The sequence below is a fragment of the Monodon monoceros genome, unplaced genomic scaffold, assembly GCF_005190385.1.
Source record: "Monodon monoceros isolate NGI ecotype Baffin Bay Population unplaced genomic scaffold, NGI_Narwhal_1 Super_Scaffold_17, whole genome shotgun sequence".
In the NCBI taxonomy this organism is placed as follows: Eukaryota; Metazoa; Chordata; class Mammalia; order Artiodactyla; family Monodontidae; genus Monodon; species Monodon monoceros.
In genome coordinates, this window is record NW_021703773.1 from 17,582,459 (window position 1) to 17,600,607 (window position 18,149).

The 18,149-nt window shown below is 44.0% G+C and overlaps 1 protein-coding gene across 5 annotated transcripts in view; it reads right to left on the reverse strand.

The window, feature by feature from the left end:
* The window catches only part of MTMR7 (myotubularin related protein 7), a 93,051-nt gene that overhangs the window by 16,716 nt on the left and 58,186 nt on the right, over nucleotides 1-18,149 (reverse strand). For all 5 annotated transcript variants that reach the window (XM_029226379.1, XM_029226380.1, XM_029226381.1 and 2 more), the window contains 2 exons: nucleotides 15,254-15,388; nucleotides 6,020-6,152 (listed from right to left, as the gene is read on the reverse strand). In XM_029226379.1, coding sequence (XP_029082212.1) covers nucleotides 6,020-6,152; nucleotides 15,254-15,388 — 268 coding nt within the window. The remainder of the gene's footprint in view (nucleotides 1-6,019; nucleotides 6,153-15,253; nucleotides 15,389-18,149) is intronic.

Genomic DNA, 18,149 nt, shown 5'->3' on the forward strand with positions numbered 1-18,149 from the left:
TCACATGAGCACAGCACCCATGGCCGTGGTGCCTCCCATGACACACTCGAAGTTCTCTGCTTTTACCTGTCCCTTCTACACCCAACAAAGGTTCTGAACAATCGGGCCTCACAACCTTCACACACGAGCACAGGTCACATATCTCTGGGGCCTCCTGACTTTACCACAGAACTTTCACCATCATCACTGTTCCCAATTCTAGGGGAAACGATAGAAGTGGTTGCCTCTTGGGGCCTGCCAAAAAGATTCCAATCTTTCCAGTTGAATCTTACAAACAGCCCTTCACTGTAGTATTGTCCAAACTGCTGAATGGGCACCGGGCCTTTGTTCCTGTGCTCTGGACCTGCTCCCATCTGATCGGCTGTCAGGCTGAGGTTTGTATCTCTGTCAGACGACTTGCTGAGAAAACACCCACCAGGCCTGGCGTGGGGTTTATTAAATTATTTTTGGTGAACTTGTGCTGAGTGGACACAGACCGTATCACAAGGCAAGCACTTCCATGCCTCTGAAATTGTGCTTACTCCATGTCTCTTGAATAAAAAAATTAAGGAAAGTCACCCATAAGAAAGCAGGGAACCTATCAAATACCCGCTTAGCTGCCTGAATTAATCTACAGTCCATTAGCTTATCCATTTTATGCAGTACTTATTTTAAACTACTGTACTGCTTCCCAAAAAAAAGCATAATGCACCTTATACTGGAAAGCACTTTACAGTTTGCAAGGAATCTTTGTGAACAAATCTGTGAGTTAGACAGCAATGATATATTGCTTACATTGTTTTACAAATACAGGAAATGAAGTTTGTTCATGTTTACTAAGAGACTAAGGCAAGAACCCAAACCCAGATCTTCAGACACTTAGGCCAGGGCACTTTCTACCCAAGCCACCACCTAGAGAGACTGTAAAGCAAAGTGGTTAAGAGTATGGTGTCTGGGACTTCCCTGGTGGCGCAGTGGTTAAGAATCCACCTGCCTATGCAGGGGACACGGATTCGAGCCCTGGCCCGGGAAGATCTCACATGCCACAGAGCAACTAAGCCCGTGTGCCACAACTACTGAGCCTGCGCTCTACAGCCCATGAGCCACAACTACTGAGCCCACATGCCACAACTACTGAAGCCCGTGCGCCTAGAGCCCGGGCTCCGCAACAAGAGAAGCCACTGCAATGAGAAGCCCGTGCACCGCAACAAAGAGTAGCCCCCGCTCGCCGCAACTAGAGAAAGCCCGCGCACAGCAACGAAGACCCAACGCAGCCAAAAAATAAATAAGTATATTAAAAAAATTAACAGTGTCCAGTACATAATAATCACCCGTAAATGTTACATCATCATTACCATGTGGGTGGTTTTCTGTGAGCCTGTCTAATAAAAGAACCACAAATCAACGAGGATCACGGTAAAATGATGGAAAGTACTAGGCTCAATTCTTCCTCTGTTATGTGATACCAAGAAGGGTATGTCTTTAAAAACTTTTTAATTAAAAATGTAATACACTGGACTTTGTAACTGGAGAGAGGCGCTCCTACTGGTCTTGAAGAATAACCTGTCGTGTTGTGAACAGCTTATGTGGAGGTCCAACATGGCAGAGAACTCTAGGACCTAAGGGTGACCGCCAGCTGACAGCGCTCAGGGCCCTCAGTTGAATGCAGCCAATAACCTGAATCAGCCTGGAAGCAGATTCTGCCCCATCCAGGTTTCCAGACAAGGACAGGGTCCGGCTAGCACCTTGACTGCAGCCTTGTAAGATCCTAGGCAGAGGGATCCTGGCTTCCCATTGACACATGAGAAATGCCCAGACTTGTGACCCTCAGAAACTGTGACCTGATAAGTGTGTATTGTTTGTGTTCCATGTAATGTACCAACCATAGATAATTTTGTAAATAAAGAAGGAAAAAGAAAAAATTCACCCATCGTCCTCTCATTCTAATCCAATTATCATCCTGGAAATTCTTCCTAAATATGGTTTACTGTATAGTGAATCAGAGTATGTATACAATTTTACAACCTGAATTTTTCACTTAGATTATACACGTTCTCCCATGTTAGTAATATATTTTTCACATTTATCATTTTTAATGGATGCAAAATTTTGTATCAAAAGGTAGAGTGTTTAGTCAGTCAACTATTGTTGAACATTCCTGAGGCTTCCAAAATTCTATTATTAATAAAACACTTCTATCAAAACAGGCATTATATGTCTTTTTTTTAAACCATATTTTGGATTAGTCCCTAAGGGGAATTAATCTGGTAAAAATATGTATCTCAGAACAAAATATATTAGGTACCTCTTGCCAATTTCAATGATACTAGAAATATTTAAAGTACTAGTTTTACCATATTCTTTTCAGTATTGAATATTTTAATGTATTTGAATTTAAATATTTAAATTTAATCTTATTTAAATTAAAAAAATTTTTAAGTGAAAAATGGTACTTTGAGGTTTTAACTACCTTTCTTTAATTATCAGAGCAAGTTTAAATGTTTTTCTGTTTGTTTCAACTTATTTTTCTTTAAAGAATTAGATTGAGTTGCCTAACTTCACTGAGACACTTTCTTCATCTATAAAGTGCAGATAATATTACGTACAGCTCACTATTGCTGTGAAATCAAATACAGGCAGACCTCATTTTACTGTACTTCACAGATATTGTGTGTTTTATAGGTTGAAGGTCTGTGGCAACCCTGCATCGAGCAAGTCTATCGGCACCATTTTCCCAACAATATTTGCTCAATTCATACCTCTGTACCACATTTTGGTAATTCTCGAAATATTTCAAACCCTCCACCAGTGAAAAGATTACAACTCTCTGAAAGCTCAGATGATGGTTACACCTTTTAAGCAATCAAATATTTTTAAATTAAGGTACGTACAGTGCTTTTTTAGACATAATGCTGTTGCACACTGAATAGACTACAGGATAGGGTAAACCTAACATTCACATGCACTGGGAAACCAAAAAGTCCGTGTGACTCACTTTATAGCGATATTCATTTTACTGAGGTGGTCTGGAACCGAACCTGCGATATCTTCAAGGTCTGCCCATTCGTGAATCATTTAAGTAAAAATACTGAGGAAGCCCGGCACATAGCAGATGCTCTGTTTTTAGTGAAATGCACAAATCAATGAATAAGGGGTCAGTTATACAGAACTACACTGTGGCCAACAATATTAATCTAAGATTCATGCAGAATCCAGACACGCCGAAACTAGTGGTGGGGAGAAAGGTCAATTTTCTGAGCAACAACAAAAGGTGGAGCAGGTTGACTGAAAAACAGGAAGGTGTCACTGCCATCATGTCTTTCCCATAAACACCCGCCTACCTTGAAAACAGGTATTTATTTACGAAGAGGCGCGACAGTGCGGCTCAATCTCAAAGCCCGGATGTCAGGTAATTCCATGTGCCCCTCTCTCCCTCCCTCTCACTGATTTCCTCCCCCTAAATCAAGGATGCCCTAGGAGGTTTTTATTTCCACATCTGATAACAATTTCCTCAGCCACGGAAAGAGCCTATTCCAGGTTCTTCTACTGCCTGTTTCAACAACAACAAAAGAAAGAAAACATAGAGCATCCTTTTATTATTTGAGGGAAAAACCATTATTTATATGATCAAGAGGAAAGGCTCTGTGGAAAGCACTTAATAAATCACACAATTGCTACATAACTGAAAGGCTTCATTATTATCTCACTGGGAGGTGTGAATGCCACAAAATAGTTTGGTTTAGAACTTAGAAACCAAAGTCATGCAATCAATCAGCTCCATAAAAGGACCTACACCGGATGTGAACTTGGTCCTAGATTTCAGTTTCTGATGAAATATCCTGCAGCTGTTGCTCACAGACAGGGCTATTTTGGGCCAGAATGCAAACAGTTTTTCATTTCTGTTATTCAGAATCTCTCCTGATAATACCAATATCCCTGATAAGAGAAATTTTGAAAAAAAAATAATAATCATGAAGGGAATGCATTATTCCACTTCCTACCAAGTGACCAGCAGTACAAACCTTCTGATCGCTTTGATGCCAAGACAGCTGTTTGAAGGATAAAAGCCTCAGAAGGTGGGTCTGATTGCATCAGTTCATCAGCTGAGCTTCCACGAGCAGTTTATAATTTACTTGGTAAAAACAGATAGTCAAACATTGGTCAAGTCCCCTGAAAGGCATCCAGAAAGTTGTCCTTGCTTATTGCACTGACACAGAGCTGAAAAAGTGATGCAGAAGAACCATGATCCCTTATGAAACACAGGCTGCCCTCCCCCTGGAACTCGGTCCATTTGCTGGTCCTTTAGAAATAGCGAGTCGGACCAAAGGTATGAGGGCAGCAGACATGGTTCCTAATAAGAAACCAAGTAAATGCTAATTTTAAAACAAAAGCCAAATCGCCATGTTCCAAGCACTCCTAGGAGCCGCCTTCTGCATAGAAGAAAATACATATTCTCAAAAGTCAGCTTATGAAATTACCAAATGAAAACTATAAAGCATGCAAATGTTTTAATGATTCTGATATTGAACACTCTTCACACTAAAACTAGACTACCCGTTCAGTTACAGTACCAAGCTAGTCCAGTTTTTCAATGTCTAAAAAGCACAGCTTATAGCAGGGAGAGCCACACCGCCCATGATAATCTCCCAAAGTTTACGAAGTTTAATGCCCAAGGCATCCTCCTGTCCCCTGAGACATGGCAAATTTCACGTGGAGGTAAGATGGAGATAGACAGCTCTGGGGCCGTTATTTTTTTTTTTTTTAATGCAGGAAGAGGTTTCGTCTAACCATTCAAACCCTCAATTTTAAACTTTGCAATCGGGCATCAAAGTGTGGACTCACAGACTGTCAGGGCTGGATGGGCCCACAGAAATTATTAGTCCAATCCTCTCCATTTACAGCAGGTAACAGAGCCCCAAAGAAGGTACTTGACGTGTTCAAAGTCTCATAATGACTGAGATGACCCCAGGAATCCAGGAAGAAGAATGGCAATCAGGCTTGTCTGTGACACTCAAGTTCCTCCAGCCCCACCGCTAGCTTCTCACTACATCCTGCTCTGATTAAGCACTGAACTGCACGGGTTACTGAGAGCAAATGTGTATCCCGAGAAAAAGGGAATTTGGCACTTTGTCCCTCTTCACTACAGACCCCGCATTTCCGGTTCAGACCGGACTGCCCACTTCCCTGGCACACAGCGCCGCCTCCCCAGGGCTCCCCCCCAGAAGTGCGAGCCCAGCATTTACAGCCTCCCCTGGTCCAGAGGCACAAAGCCCTGGGTTATGCATCCTCTTTCTCTTCAGTTCCCACAAGAGGGAGAAGTGGTGGAGATAACAACAGACTCCTCCTTGGGCCTTGACAATCGCGAGAGCATAAGCAGTAAACGAGGCTGGTTTTGCTTGGAATATGTGATTCCTGGCAATTAGTTTACGGCTGGTGTGGCCACATGAATAATTCCTCTACGTTGCATAACCCAGCTTTGCGACCTGCTCTCCCTGTGAGTACAGAAGCCTGGGCGTACGCGTCTCGTGGTGCTCGCTGGCTGGGGTGGGTGGAGGGAGCGCACTGCAGCAGTAGCTGCTGATGGAGGGGAGAACCAGGACCCCCCAACATCCTTCTCATGGCCATTCAGCCACTCGGGTTCAGTTTATGAGCCTCACGTCCACACGTGCACAGCTGGCGGTTTCGACGTCGGACTGCTTTATCTCCCAATGGTCTTGAATATGGGTCGAACTACAATTATGAGAGAGAAAGAAAAAATATCCCCGTGCACTTTTATCTTAGGTGTTAGGTACCACCGGAGAGAGCCCGGCAGCTAATACCACGTGACAAAACCACTCCACGATGACACCAGAAAAGAAGAGAAAAGCTGTTACATGTTTAAAGAGTCCCTGCATTTTGATACTCTTCCCAACTGATTCCACCCTTGCAAACAACATCGAAGTAAAGCACAGTTTTCACATCAACAGACCATCTTATTCCGTCTTGGCATTAAAACATTTAACTGCATTTTTTAAATGCTGTGCATAAGGAAATGGTTTACCTTCCAGCATTTTTTGCAGACTGTTCCTCATGACATGGATGTTCTCTATCCCGATAAACTGAAACTTGATATTGGAATAATTGTCTTCGCTCTCATAGCCTTTCCCTGCAGCACGATTTGCCATCGCATTAAGCTGCAGTGGGCAGCAAAACAGAACAGTCACCAGTGATATTCATGAAACAATCACAACACTTCACGGCTAATATCCATAAGAACATTCAACATGATGTGCAGAAACATGCTTTAAACCCCGGGAACACCGCGCTGGGCTAGGTAGCTACAGACACTCGTGCTGAGCTTACGTTCAACAACATCAGTTTGTCGATGTGGCAACATTTTCTGAGCTGGAAGCATCCTAGAGATAAGCCCTTTTGGAGACGTTCCCTGTCAGAGATGCCAAATCCAATGTGGGATTCTGTACAGAGCCAAGTCGCCCCAATTTAATACCAAACATGACAGCCTTAGGTTGGCAGAAGAATATCTGCAGATACAGTTGGCAACATAAAGCTCTGTAAGTTAAAGTATTATATCTTCCAGTATTAGAATGCCAACAAATACATCAACATATAGGAATAGTTACGTCATTCTAATTTGCCTACAAGAATCCCTCAGGTACCCAGCTCAACTTTGAGCAGGAAATGCTGAACAAAACAGAGAGAGGGCAAGACATGTCCTCTGGCCACCCTATTTAAATCTCCAGAGAGGATTTTTTTCTATCACATTCATTATCATAATTTCATCTATAAAAAGTCACGGTTCCTAATGCAAACTGGGTTAAATGGTGATGGACTTTGAAGAAGAAATTTATGATATGCAAACTTCTGCCTTATTCCTGTGTAACTAAAATCAAGAAGCGGACAAGTCCTGCCTTAGCTGAGAAATACACAGATTTCTAGAATGAATGTATTATTGTGAATACTCCATTCTTGCTGTTCAGCTAAGTGGGCCATCACATCCTAGACACCAATATGCACTGACCATTCTCTTCCTCTGCCCACAAAGGGCAGAAGGGCTAGCCCAGGCAGAGAACTCATTACCAAAAACATATCCGTTTTTAGGACCACAATGCAGCACTCGGGGGGATATTCATACTTTTTAAAAATCTAAGCTTAAGAAGCCAAGTTAAGTTAAAAGCATACGTATTTTTTGACCCAGATTTCCTATGTGTGAGAATCTGACACTATAAAAATACCAGCACATAAAGACAGATGTCCAAGGATGTTTACTGCAATCTTTTTTTTTTTTAATAGTTGAGAGTGAAAAAACAGAAAACCTATGAATATCTCCATAGGGCCATGATTGGATGAATTATGGTATATTCATACCCTGGACTTCTAATAGGCTCAAGTAGAGACACAGAGATAGAGATAGACAGATATATAGATGTCTAGATATTGCAGGGAGAGGGAGGGAGGAGGGAAAGAAAAAAAAGAGGGGTGGGTAGGGAGGGGAGAAGAGAGGAGATACTGGGCCATGACATGTGAAGTGAAAAGAGTAAGCTCCAGAATAATACTCATACAATTAACCCATTTTTTGTAAAACAAGCCGACCTACAGACATGCATGCTGGGGTAAGCAGAACAGAAATGAATGGAAGGCTATACCAATTTCACAGCTGTTGCAGCAGACAGACAGAGGCGGCACGTGCGGGGAGCGGCTGCCAATACTACTCCAGATGCTCCTCCAGGCTTTGTTACAAACCAGATATAGTGGGTTTGTAATTTAAATAACAGAAAAAAACATATGGCAGGCCCCTCACTTTCCTGCTCCGTGATTCAGCTCACATGACATCAGCTGGGGCACGCCCCACTACCCTGTTTCCCACTTACGAAAAGATCATCCCCTTTCTCCCAGGCATGCTATGAGAAGGATAAAGGGTTTGGTCTCAATAAAGAAAAAAATATAAAAATAGTGTTATTTTTAAGACAACTGATGTTCATGCTTTAAATTTTAAAAATATTTTAAGAGGAAAATTTTTCTAAAATTACCTATAGACATTGTTCTTTTGAAACATACTATTATAAAAGTATCACTGGTTTGTATAATTATTTTCCAAAGTTGCTGGCTTATTCTTTACAAGCTTCATAAATAAAATGGTTAATAGGATATGTGCAAGTATCTTTATGTTACATGAACCTTATGTTTATTCTGTATCTTGAATAATTCAAGTTAAGCCTTCTCACCACATACCATACTCTTTTTAAACAGTGCAGTGAATAAAAACCAAAACACTATTACTTTATAATTAGGACCCTATGTTCACATTTTTTAGTAGTTGATTACCTATGACCTAGGAGAATTTATCGATGGTCTTCTTTAAAAGCAAAGGAGCCACACAAGATGGCCTCTTAAAAGTCAACGGTACTTCTCATGATGAACAGAAGGTGGCAATATTTAATCTACCATCCAAAGTGTACTTTCTCAAGGTTTCCACATATTTTACAGGCCCTGTCAGGATAATGGGGCACTAGCTGACCCTTCAAAGCAGAAAATACAGTTTCATAATTAATAAAAAATTCAGAAGCTATCTTGGACCTATAGGTATATTCATTCAGTTAAAGCATCTCTTATATAAATAAAACACTAAGTCTAGTTTGGTGCCCTGTCCCTTAGGCTGAGAACTCCATTTCACAGGCAAAGAAAAAGCTGTTCATTTCGGCCCCTAAAAGTTCTCAAATAGTGTAAAAAAAACAACCTCAAAAGGTCACATACTATATGTTTTCAATTACAGAATGTGCTTGAAATGACAAGCTTATAGAGGTGGAGAACAGATTAGTGGTTATTTGTGGTGATGTAATTGTTCTTTATCTTGACTGTGGTACTGAATATACAAACATACATATGTGATAAGACTTTATAGACTAAACACACACACACACACACATACACACACACACACGACTACAGTAAAACTGGGAAAAACGGAACAAGATTGGTGGATTTTATCAATGTCAATATCCTGGTTGCAATGCTGTACACAGCTTTGCAAGATGTTACCACTGGGGGAAAGTGGGTAAAATGTACAAGGCATCCTTCTGTATTATTCCTACAACTGCATGTGAATCTACAATTATCTCAACATAGAAAGTCTAATTTAAAAAAAAATTCTCAAACAGATAAAACAATGGAGGTAACAGCATTCCAGTTTCAACCTATGCTTAAAGAACACAACGGACAACTGAAAAGTGGTACCGGAAAAAGTGCCCTGTTTCCTAATCCAAGGTCACTCTGCTATTTATTTGATCATCTCAGCATCTTTGGGTGCAAAAAAACTCATAAGTGAAACAAAAAAATTCACTCATTCTCAACAAACACTTAACGAACGCCTACTGTGTGCCAGGCACTGAATGGAATAAAAACGTGAATAAGAAGTAGTCTCAGCCACCACAAGCTTATCATCAAGTATGGAAGTGCGAGCACACAACACCAAATAACGACAGATAATACCCACCAGGACTGGGCAGGAGCTGAGAGCCTGGTGGAGGCGGTGGCAGTAGTTAGAATCTGGAACAGCCCCACGTGGCCTAGGGCCTCAGGGGTAACATTTCATGATGGACTTTAATAACCAGGAAGCATGGAGAGAATGGGGGAGGGCATCCCAGACGAAGCGATGAGAAAGGGAAGAGGTAGGGTATCAGTGGCCACCAAAGAAGCAGGTGGGTATCAGTTGAGTCAACCAGCGCGAGCACAGCAGGAGGTTCAAGTCTGGCGGCAGCAGCAAGAAAGGAGGCTAGAAATTATTAGGGTCCTCTACACACAAGCTCGATTAAGAAGTTCAAACTTTATCCGTAGCAGTAGAGAGCCACTGAAGGCTTCTGAGCAGGATTAATTGAAACATTTGAGATTTAGTATCCATGACAGAGAAGATCCACTGGAGTGGGGCAGAGGACGTGAGCTGCACAGAAAGGTGGCTGGTCTCATTTATGGCCAGGACCCTATGCATCAAGCTGGCACAGAGCAGGCACCCGGTGAAGATTTACTGACGGGCTGACCGACCAAATGAATGTGTTAACAGAGTGAGGCTGAGAGGTGAACAGGCCAAGAATGTTAAAAAAAGAACAGAATCAGATTCTTTCCCCCGCAATCTTAAATCATCAATCAGACACATCAAAATCATGGAAACGCAGTCGACCCCAATCTGCATATCAAGTTCAAGGTCAGCCGGTCAGCATCTCAGTCCCGGAGTCTAGCATTTCAGCAGAGCACATTCTGTACCTGAATGCCAGGACCTGATCTGACGTGGCTGAAAAATGAGAATTGAAGTTGGTCTTGGCAGAAGGAGGCCTGGGCCACGTTCTAGCCTGTGGTGTCAATTAATGGTCCTTTTCTCTCCCTGCATCTGTATCTGGTGACATGAAGAATCTTATCTTGTGATATAAACATGAAAATAAGAGATGATTTTATTTCTTGCAACTACTGTCTACAACTGTGCTAACCAAAATCCTCCTTTCCTACCCCCGAAGGAAGAATTAATAACTTTTAAATCACCGTCCAGCTCAACTTAAAATCCCAACCCCCTATATGATGCAAAATTTTCTCCTCTTATTATAGGCTGTTTGGACTGGTGAGGGGTCTGCTCTGGTACTTTCCTTTTCCTCCTTCTTCTAGGCTCTATCTTTATATTGGGGAGGGGGATAAAAGAGGAGGTAAATATCTCTTTGTAAAGCTGGACGAGGCTGCTGTTCTCTCTCCATTGGTCATCACTGCTTTTCCGGTTAACACTTGCTGACCAGCACTGCCCTCTCTGGCATTAAGTGTCCAAATCCTAGGGCAAGTCCATGGGCTCCCGGGAGGAGGAGGTACACAGCTCGCTGACATGAGACCCACCTTGGCTTGAGCCTCTTCCGAGGCCCCCGGCTTCCCTCCCCAGCACGTACCCCACAGTCGGCCGCAGCTGGGAACCTCCAGTTGGGGGTGGAAGCCGGGCCTCAGCAAGATGGCTCACGTACAAGTTTCTTTCTCAGTGTCCACTGGACCCACAGGTCCCCCCTCCATCCCTGTCCTGCCAAAGAGGGAGAACAGATGCCCCACTGCCACTAAACGCCCACGGCTCCCCTTCCCCTGCTCACTGCCGCAGTGGTCGGCCACACATCCCACGCCGAAGTGACCTCCTAGCTGCCCCTCTGTCACGCACCCCGATCTCTACAACAGATCCTCCCAGATCCCCCCCTCACAGGATTCAGTGAGTGGAAACCACCTAATTACTGATTTCAGAGACACAGGAAAACTTCCAACATGACCTCCTGTCTCACAGCTAAAGAATCGCTCACAAGGTGAAATCAGAGGCCGTTTAACCACTAAGCTGTCTTTGGAGGAAGAGCCAGGACAAGGGGCCGGGCATGAGCTGAGCCCCCGGCCGGCCTGCTCACCCCTTCCCTCCACTGCCCGGCACCCCTCCCAGGCCGCCAGCGTCAGAGCCTGGCTCACAGGCCTGCTCACACCTCTTGCCCCGGCCTGAGCGTGTACGAGCCTGTGGTTGGTCCTTCAGCTCTGAGTTTCCAGCCTCCCTGCAAATGTGCTCAGAAGGGGAACCCTGTGGAACCTGACAGTGGACCCAAGGCTCCCCTGGATATCGCTGTCAACAGACCGTGATCAAACAGAAGTAGCATGGGCTCGGGCGTCAGATAAGCCTAGATTTGAATGGCTTGACCTTGGACACATGACTGAACCTCTCTCAATCTGAGACCTTACCCATAAACAGAAAAGAACAGCTCCTAATTTGCAGGATTATAATAAGAACTGAATGGGAAAGTGCCTGGCATTTTTACAAGCTCAGCAAAGTCCTAGAACAAAGTAATGTTAAAGTCATGAGTGAGGCTGAGATAGAAGGAGTTCGATATCATTTTAAAATCCAACAACTATGGCATCAACATGATCTCCTATCTTCTTAATGCACCAAATTCTAGCAGTAACATATGACCTCGAGGGTATGATTTTTCTTAACAGATACTCAGTTCATGCTGAGGCCCTCACTGCCTTTGCCTCCTGAGATTTTAACATCAACAAGTAATGCAGAGGCTTTCATCTGAACAGGCAGCATCCGGGGCGAGCCTTGCTCCAAGGACAAGAATGACTTCTAGCCTTTCTCCTTTTCAGTAAACCTGTGAGCAAACCTGGCCAGGGCCCATCTGTCTGTCCACCACCCACAGCAAACATGGACCGGGTCTCCCGGCTACCGAGGAATAAAAATCAACGGACGTGATCTTTAAAAGAATGAGAGCTCTAAGCAAACAGGTGAAGACTCCTGCGAAGGTGTGTGTGCCTGGGAAATAGGCAGAGGGCATGACTTGTATGAGACACCAATTTTCTTTAAGGGATTAGCATCCAACTTCTTATCGCCAAGAGCAAACGCACTCAGTGCTAAATATAGCCTTCAAATCAAATCCTCTGGATTAATTTATGTTACGTCTGGACTATGCCTGGCCCAACAGCTGCCACATTTCCCGGAAGGTCTGCATAGCGTAGTACACGCTTGGGTCGTTGGCCCTTAAAGCAGCAGGCGAACCTGTCTGCCTTTATTTAAACCTAGGAAAATGGGATCGGAGAAGGGCACCCCAATTCACTTTAAAGGCCCTGTCTTCCCGTCCTTTTCTTATCTTGTCTTCAGTACGTGTGTCTAGGACAGGCATGCATTCAGTTGTCTCTGACTGTTAGGCAATTCAGAGCAGCTCCACTGTCCCGACGCAAAAGGCACAATGACAGGAGGGAAACAGTCAATGCGAGAAGGATGAAGCAGAGAGAAAGCACAAATCGAAAGAGAGAGTAAGAGTCAGAGCCTGGCATCTTTCGAGTGAAAACCTTCAAGGAGAGAAGCTATTTCTTCCCCAGTCTGAAGCTCTTCCCTGCTGTGCTTTGAAAATCTGTCCAAAAGGAAGGGACTCCTTTACGTGTCATCTACTAGAATGTGATCCAGCTGCAACATGTTTTGTCCTTGAGCTGCACGGTTGGTCTGCTGATCTGGCATCTGAGAGTAACTCATCCTCACTGCCCACCCCTCCACGGCCATCCCACAGCTACCCTCCCGTTAGAGAGGAAGGGACTGTTCTGAGGGCAGTGATGTGAGTGATCTTACACTGGGCAGACATCAAACTTAGTGATCGAGACCGTGAATCACAATATTTAATGAAATAGGGCTCAGAGAAGCAGTGAGATTGCCAGTCTGAGTGGCTACACAATGGATGGCATCCAGTTTCCATGATTTCTCTTATGGGCCACAAGTATAGACCCTATCTGTAATTACCCACTCCTAACATCAGTGTAGACTTTGAAGTGACTTGGGCCGTTGGTCATATTTCCTCCTTCCTGTTCTAATGTTTCTATGTCCTTATGTGTTTTTTTTTGATAGCTTCTTTGACATAGAATTCACATGCCATACAATCTATCCATGTAAAGTATACAGTTCAATGGTGTTTGGTATATTCACAGAACTGTGAATATACCATGTCACCACAATCTATTTTTAGAACATTTTAATCACCCCAAAAAGAAACCCTCTACCCATCAGGTGTCGCCTCCCATTCCCCTAGCACTAGGCAACCACCACCCTGCCTGATGTCTCTACGGATTTGCCATAGAGACATTTCATATAAATGGAATCATACAACATGTGATCCTCTGTGACTGACTCCTTTCACTTAGCCTAACACTTTCAAGGTCCATCCATGTTGTAGCACCTATCAGTACTTCATTCCTTTAGTAATAATAGCCAAAAAATATTCCAGGGAATGGATATACCATATTTTATTAATCCATTCTCAGTTGATGGAACTTGGTTGTTTCTACTTTGGGGCTACTATTAACAATGAATATTCACTTAGAAGTTTCTGTGTGGACATATGTTTTCATTTTTCTTAAATTAGGAGTGGAATTACTGGGTCACATGGTAACTTTTATGTGTAACATTTTGAAGTCCTTATGTTCTTTCAACCTTTTTATGATTAAAAATTCTTTCACACTGTAATTTACAAAATAAAGGTTTCTTAAAATCCTCCTCTCACCTCACAAGAAAAGCCACTGTTAACAGTTCACTATACATACCTTCAAACTTTTTTCAATGAAAAAACTATAGAACGTATAATTTTTATAATTTAATTATTATTACATACATGGCATTACAGATTTTCTGTAGCTCACTCTTGTTGCTTCACGGTCTATCTTGGACACTGTTCCACCCACGTGGAAAAAGAACACGCAGCTCTCTCTCACAGTCATAGGCCCACGTCTATTTTCATAACTGGCAAGAAATTCCTATGCCAAATATGTTGAATAAAGGCCATTTCTCTCTGTCACCTCATTTTGTCCCATATATTCTATGGCCCTGTAGGTGATTTTGTTTCCATGTATTCAATGGCACATACCTTTGAGGACTGCATGTGTTGGCTGGTTTACAAAGAAATGGGTCTAAGGAGTGAAATTACAAATTATACTTGACCTGACCCTGACTAGTGTCAAGAACATATAAAGCTGAGTGGGTGGTAAGCATTAAGATGGACTTGGTCTACCCGTTGATAACTAGATTATTTCCTGTTGGTTGTTCTATTCAATTATAAAATTAATATATGAATACCTGCATAATTATAAAATAATATTTTCAAACAAGGTAAGTAGAAAGTTCTCTACCTCCCTCAAGCCTCCCCCCTTCTCCATGCAATTTTAATAGGTTAGTGTTTATCCTTCCAGATCTTTTTCTATTTTAATTTAAATTTTTACCTACCTATAGTTTGGTTTTTTCCACAGACACAGTAGTATACACTTTAATTTGTGACTTTTCTTTTTTTACTTAACATTACATTTTGTAAATCTTTCCAAGTCATAGCTACAGAGCACTACAAGTGGAATTTGCAATAGAAGAGGTGAATATCTCACAAAAACTGAACTGTAGGAATTCCACAGTAAATTTCATACTGTCAGAGAAGAAACGGTCCTTTTATAAACAAACCAAAAAAAATAATGTGGTATATTTAGGAGAGTAATCTCCAACACGAAACCACACTTTCATTGTATGCACTATGTACCAAGCACAATGCTCAGAGCAGGGGAAATATCAAAGGTACCTGCCGACCTCAGGGGCCCCAGAGGCAGCTGAGCAGGGCAGCCACGCACAACTGTGCAAAGGGAAACAGCGCCTCTGCAGATGGGGCTCCCTGAGCGGGTGAGGGTGGTCAGGGAGCATGGCCCCATCTCCCATTCCATGATTCAGAGCGGCAAAGACACACACCAGCATGGTGACACCTACTTTAGGCCGAGTGTCCACGACGTAAATGAAGTCGCTTCCTGGACTGGCCTTCCTGATGGCCTGGAGCATCTGCTCGTCCTCCAGGCACCGGGCACTGAAGCCAGACAGGGGCTGGCTGCTCCGGCAGATGGAGACCTGGGGGGAAGCAACGCGGCAGCATCAGGCAGCAGTGCGACGGCACCTCCCCGGAACCCTCAAGACCACCCTCACAAGGCCCCCCAGTTCACTGACGCCCACCACTAGCTCGTAAAAGTATCAATGCCTTCTAGAAACCGAGGTTGCTTTCTTTCTAACTCAAGTCAAGAAACCACTATATGGGCAAGCAGTGCAAAAAGTTTCTCTGTGTAAGAAATTAGGAATGTGTAAGGATGTTTAGGTGGGACCCAAATTATGAAACGTAAAGCCAGTTAAATATCCTACTTTCCTCTTCACCACTACTGTTTCATCTTCTTGCCAAAGTAGAAATATAAAGTAAGTAACTATTCTAGTAAAACTTATAAAAATTATAAAAGTGACTTCTTTAGTGTTTCCATCATTTACTAGCCCACTTAGAAACAACACAAATACCAAAAACCAATTCTAGGGCTTCCCTGGTGGCGCAGTGGTTGAGAGTCCACCTGCCGGTGCAGGGGATGCGGGTTCGTGCCCCGGTCCGGGAGAATCCCACATGCCACGGAGCGGCTGGGCCCGTGAGCCATGGCCGCTGAGCCTGCGCGTCCGGAACCTGTGCTCCGCAACGGGAGAGGCCACAACAGTGAGAGGCCCGCGTACCGCAAAAAAAAAAAAAAAAAAAACCAATTCTAATCCTAAATGGGGGAGTTTTCACAGTGATGAAGCCCAGGCTGCTGCTAGCTTCTAAGGACAGCAGGCATGGACCTGGGCTGACCAGGTAAGTTAGAAGCAAGGTCTTTCTGGGGAATTGATCTACATTCTATTCTTCGATTTCTCTACTTTGCGATTCTAAGAGTACACTACACCACTGCCCTGGTGACGCAGTAGTTGAGAATCGCCTGCCAATGCAGGGGACACAGGTTCAAGCCCTGGTCCAGCAAGGTCCCACATGCCACAGAGCAGCTGGGCCCATGTGCCACAGCTACTGGGCCTGTGCTCTAGAGCTTGCGAGCCACAACTACTGAGCCCACATGCTACAACTACTGAAGCCTGCGCGCCTAGAGCCCATGCTCCGCAACGAGAGAAGCCACCGCGATAAGAAGCCCGCGCACCACAACGAAGAGTAGCCTGTGCTCGCTGCAACTAGAGAAAGCCCACGCGCAGCAACAAAGAGCCAACGCAGCCAAAACTAAATAAATAAATGAATAAATAATATATACACAACAGCATAAACAATATACATAACAGCATAAACATTTCCCTGAGTTATTAATAGGTGAGTATAGCCACAACCTCACAGCTGTAAAACTTACACTTTTGTGGCAAAGTACTTTTTATGGATTTAGATTTATAACATTTAAATTGAACTCAAATCACCAAATACAATCTAGGAATGACTCTTCTGAAGAACTGAGCCCAGGCACCCCCTGTGTAAGAGGATGCAGGCAGCCCCCCAGCTCGGGGCAGGCTGAGCAGGGAAACCTCCCCTGAAAACAGCCATGGCCCAGCCCGTTCAGGGCGCCTGCATGCAGGGCTTCATCCTGGAAGCCACTCCAGCTCTAGCTCTGAGTCCAAGCACAGCCTAACTGTCCTTAAAGCCCATGCCAGCACTCCTTAGCCAGGGTTTGGTGAGCTTTGGCACTCCTCGCTGGGGAAGGCAGGGATGGTTCTTACTAACCATATGATCCTCCAGCAGAGAAGCTCCCGGCAGGACCGAGAACTGCAGACAAGTAACCGGGCAACCGCCCGAGGGTTCCAGTACCTTCTGTGACAGAGAGGGGCAATTGCTGAGGCGCTCCAGGAACTCTGTGCCTGCAGCCAGAATTCAGGGGGCCAGTGCCTGTGGAGTGGGAAGCAAAGCAAAGGGGCAAGAGAGGGGCTCCAGGGCTGCTGAATTCTCGAGCTGTTGGCAGCAGAAGTCCAACCACAGAGTGGAGGAGAAAGGGCCCCGGGGGTCTGACCGTGGACGGGAGGCCGGCCAGCAGCAAGGCAAAGTGACGGCAGGGACCAGAGGGGGCTTGGGGACAACAGGCAAGCTGCAGTGGATGGATAGAGAGTAAAGCGCCGCAGATGCTCTCACTGCGCTCATCCAGGCTCCCGTCTCCTATGATGTGCAGAGGGGTCACGTCAGCCGCTCTGACTGGAGCAGAAAACAATTCTGAGCTGGCTTTGTCTGGGCTAAAGAAATACTAATTAAGGACAGCTACCATCAGGCAATTTCTTAGATCCTATCAGAAGAGCTAGACGGGGAAGAGACCATATCTCAACGGGGAGAATTTGTCCAAGGAAGCATATGGCGCATCTAAACTCACTCAACTAGTGCAGGTCCAATCATGAAATGAAGCCAACTAGTGACAACTATTACTACTTACCTTCAGGCTGAGAGCAGTTTTCAGTGAAGGGTTAAGTCAGAACAGAGTTACACTATGAAATGTAGTCGATAAATTAAACCAGATATATTAAATGTTAATATTTTGTAGCTACATTTTCTTAATAATCTATAGATAGGCTCCAAACAGAATTCATCACTGACTCAGTGACTGCTGGCATAGAGCTGTCCGCTTTGTAAAGAGCGGTGAGTAGTCTCTAAGTGCCCTGTCCACCCTATACACACCTCAGAGAGTCAAGACTGTTGAGAGAATTGCACCATTACCTGGCAGCATTTCTTACTGATGTCAGCCACCTGAGAGCAGAGATAAGACTCCTCAATGGTAAACTGTCATGAGAGCCTCATTTATGAAGGCTACTGATAATGTATAAAACAGCCAATATTTTTTGAATGCTT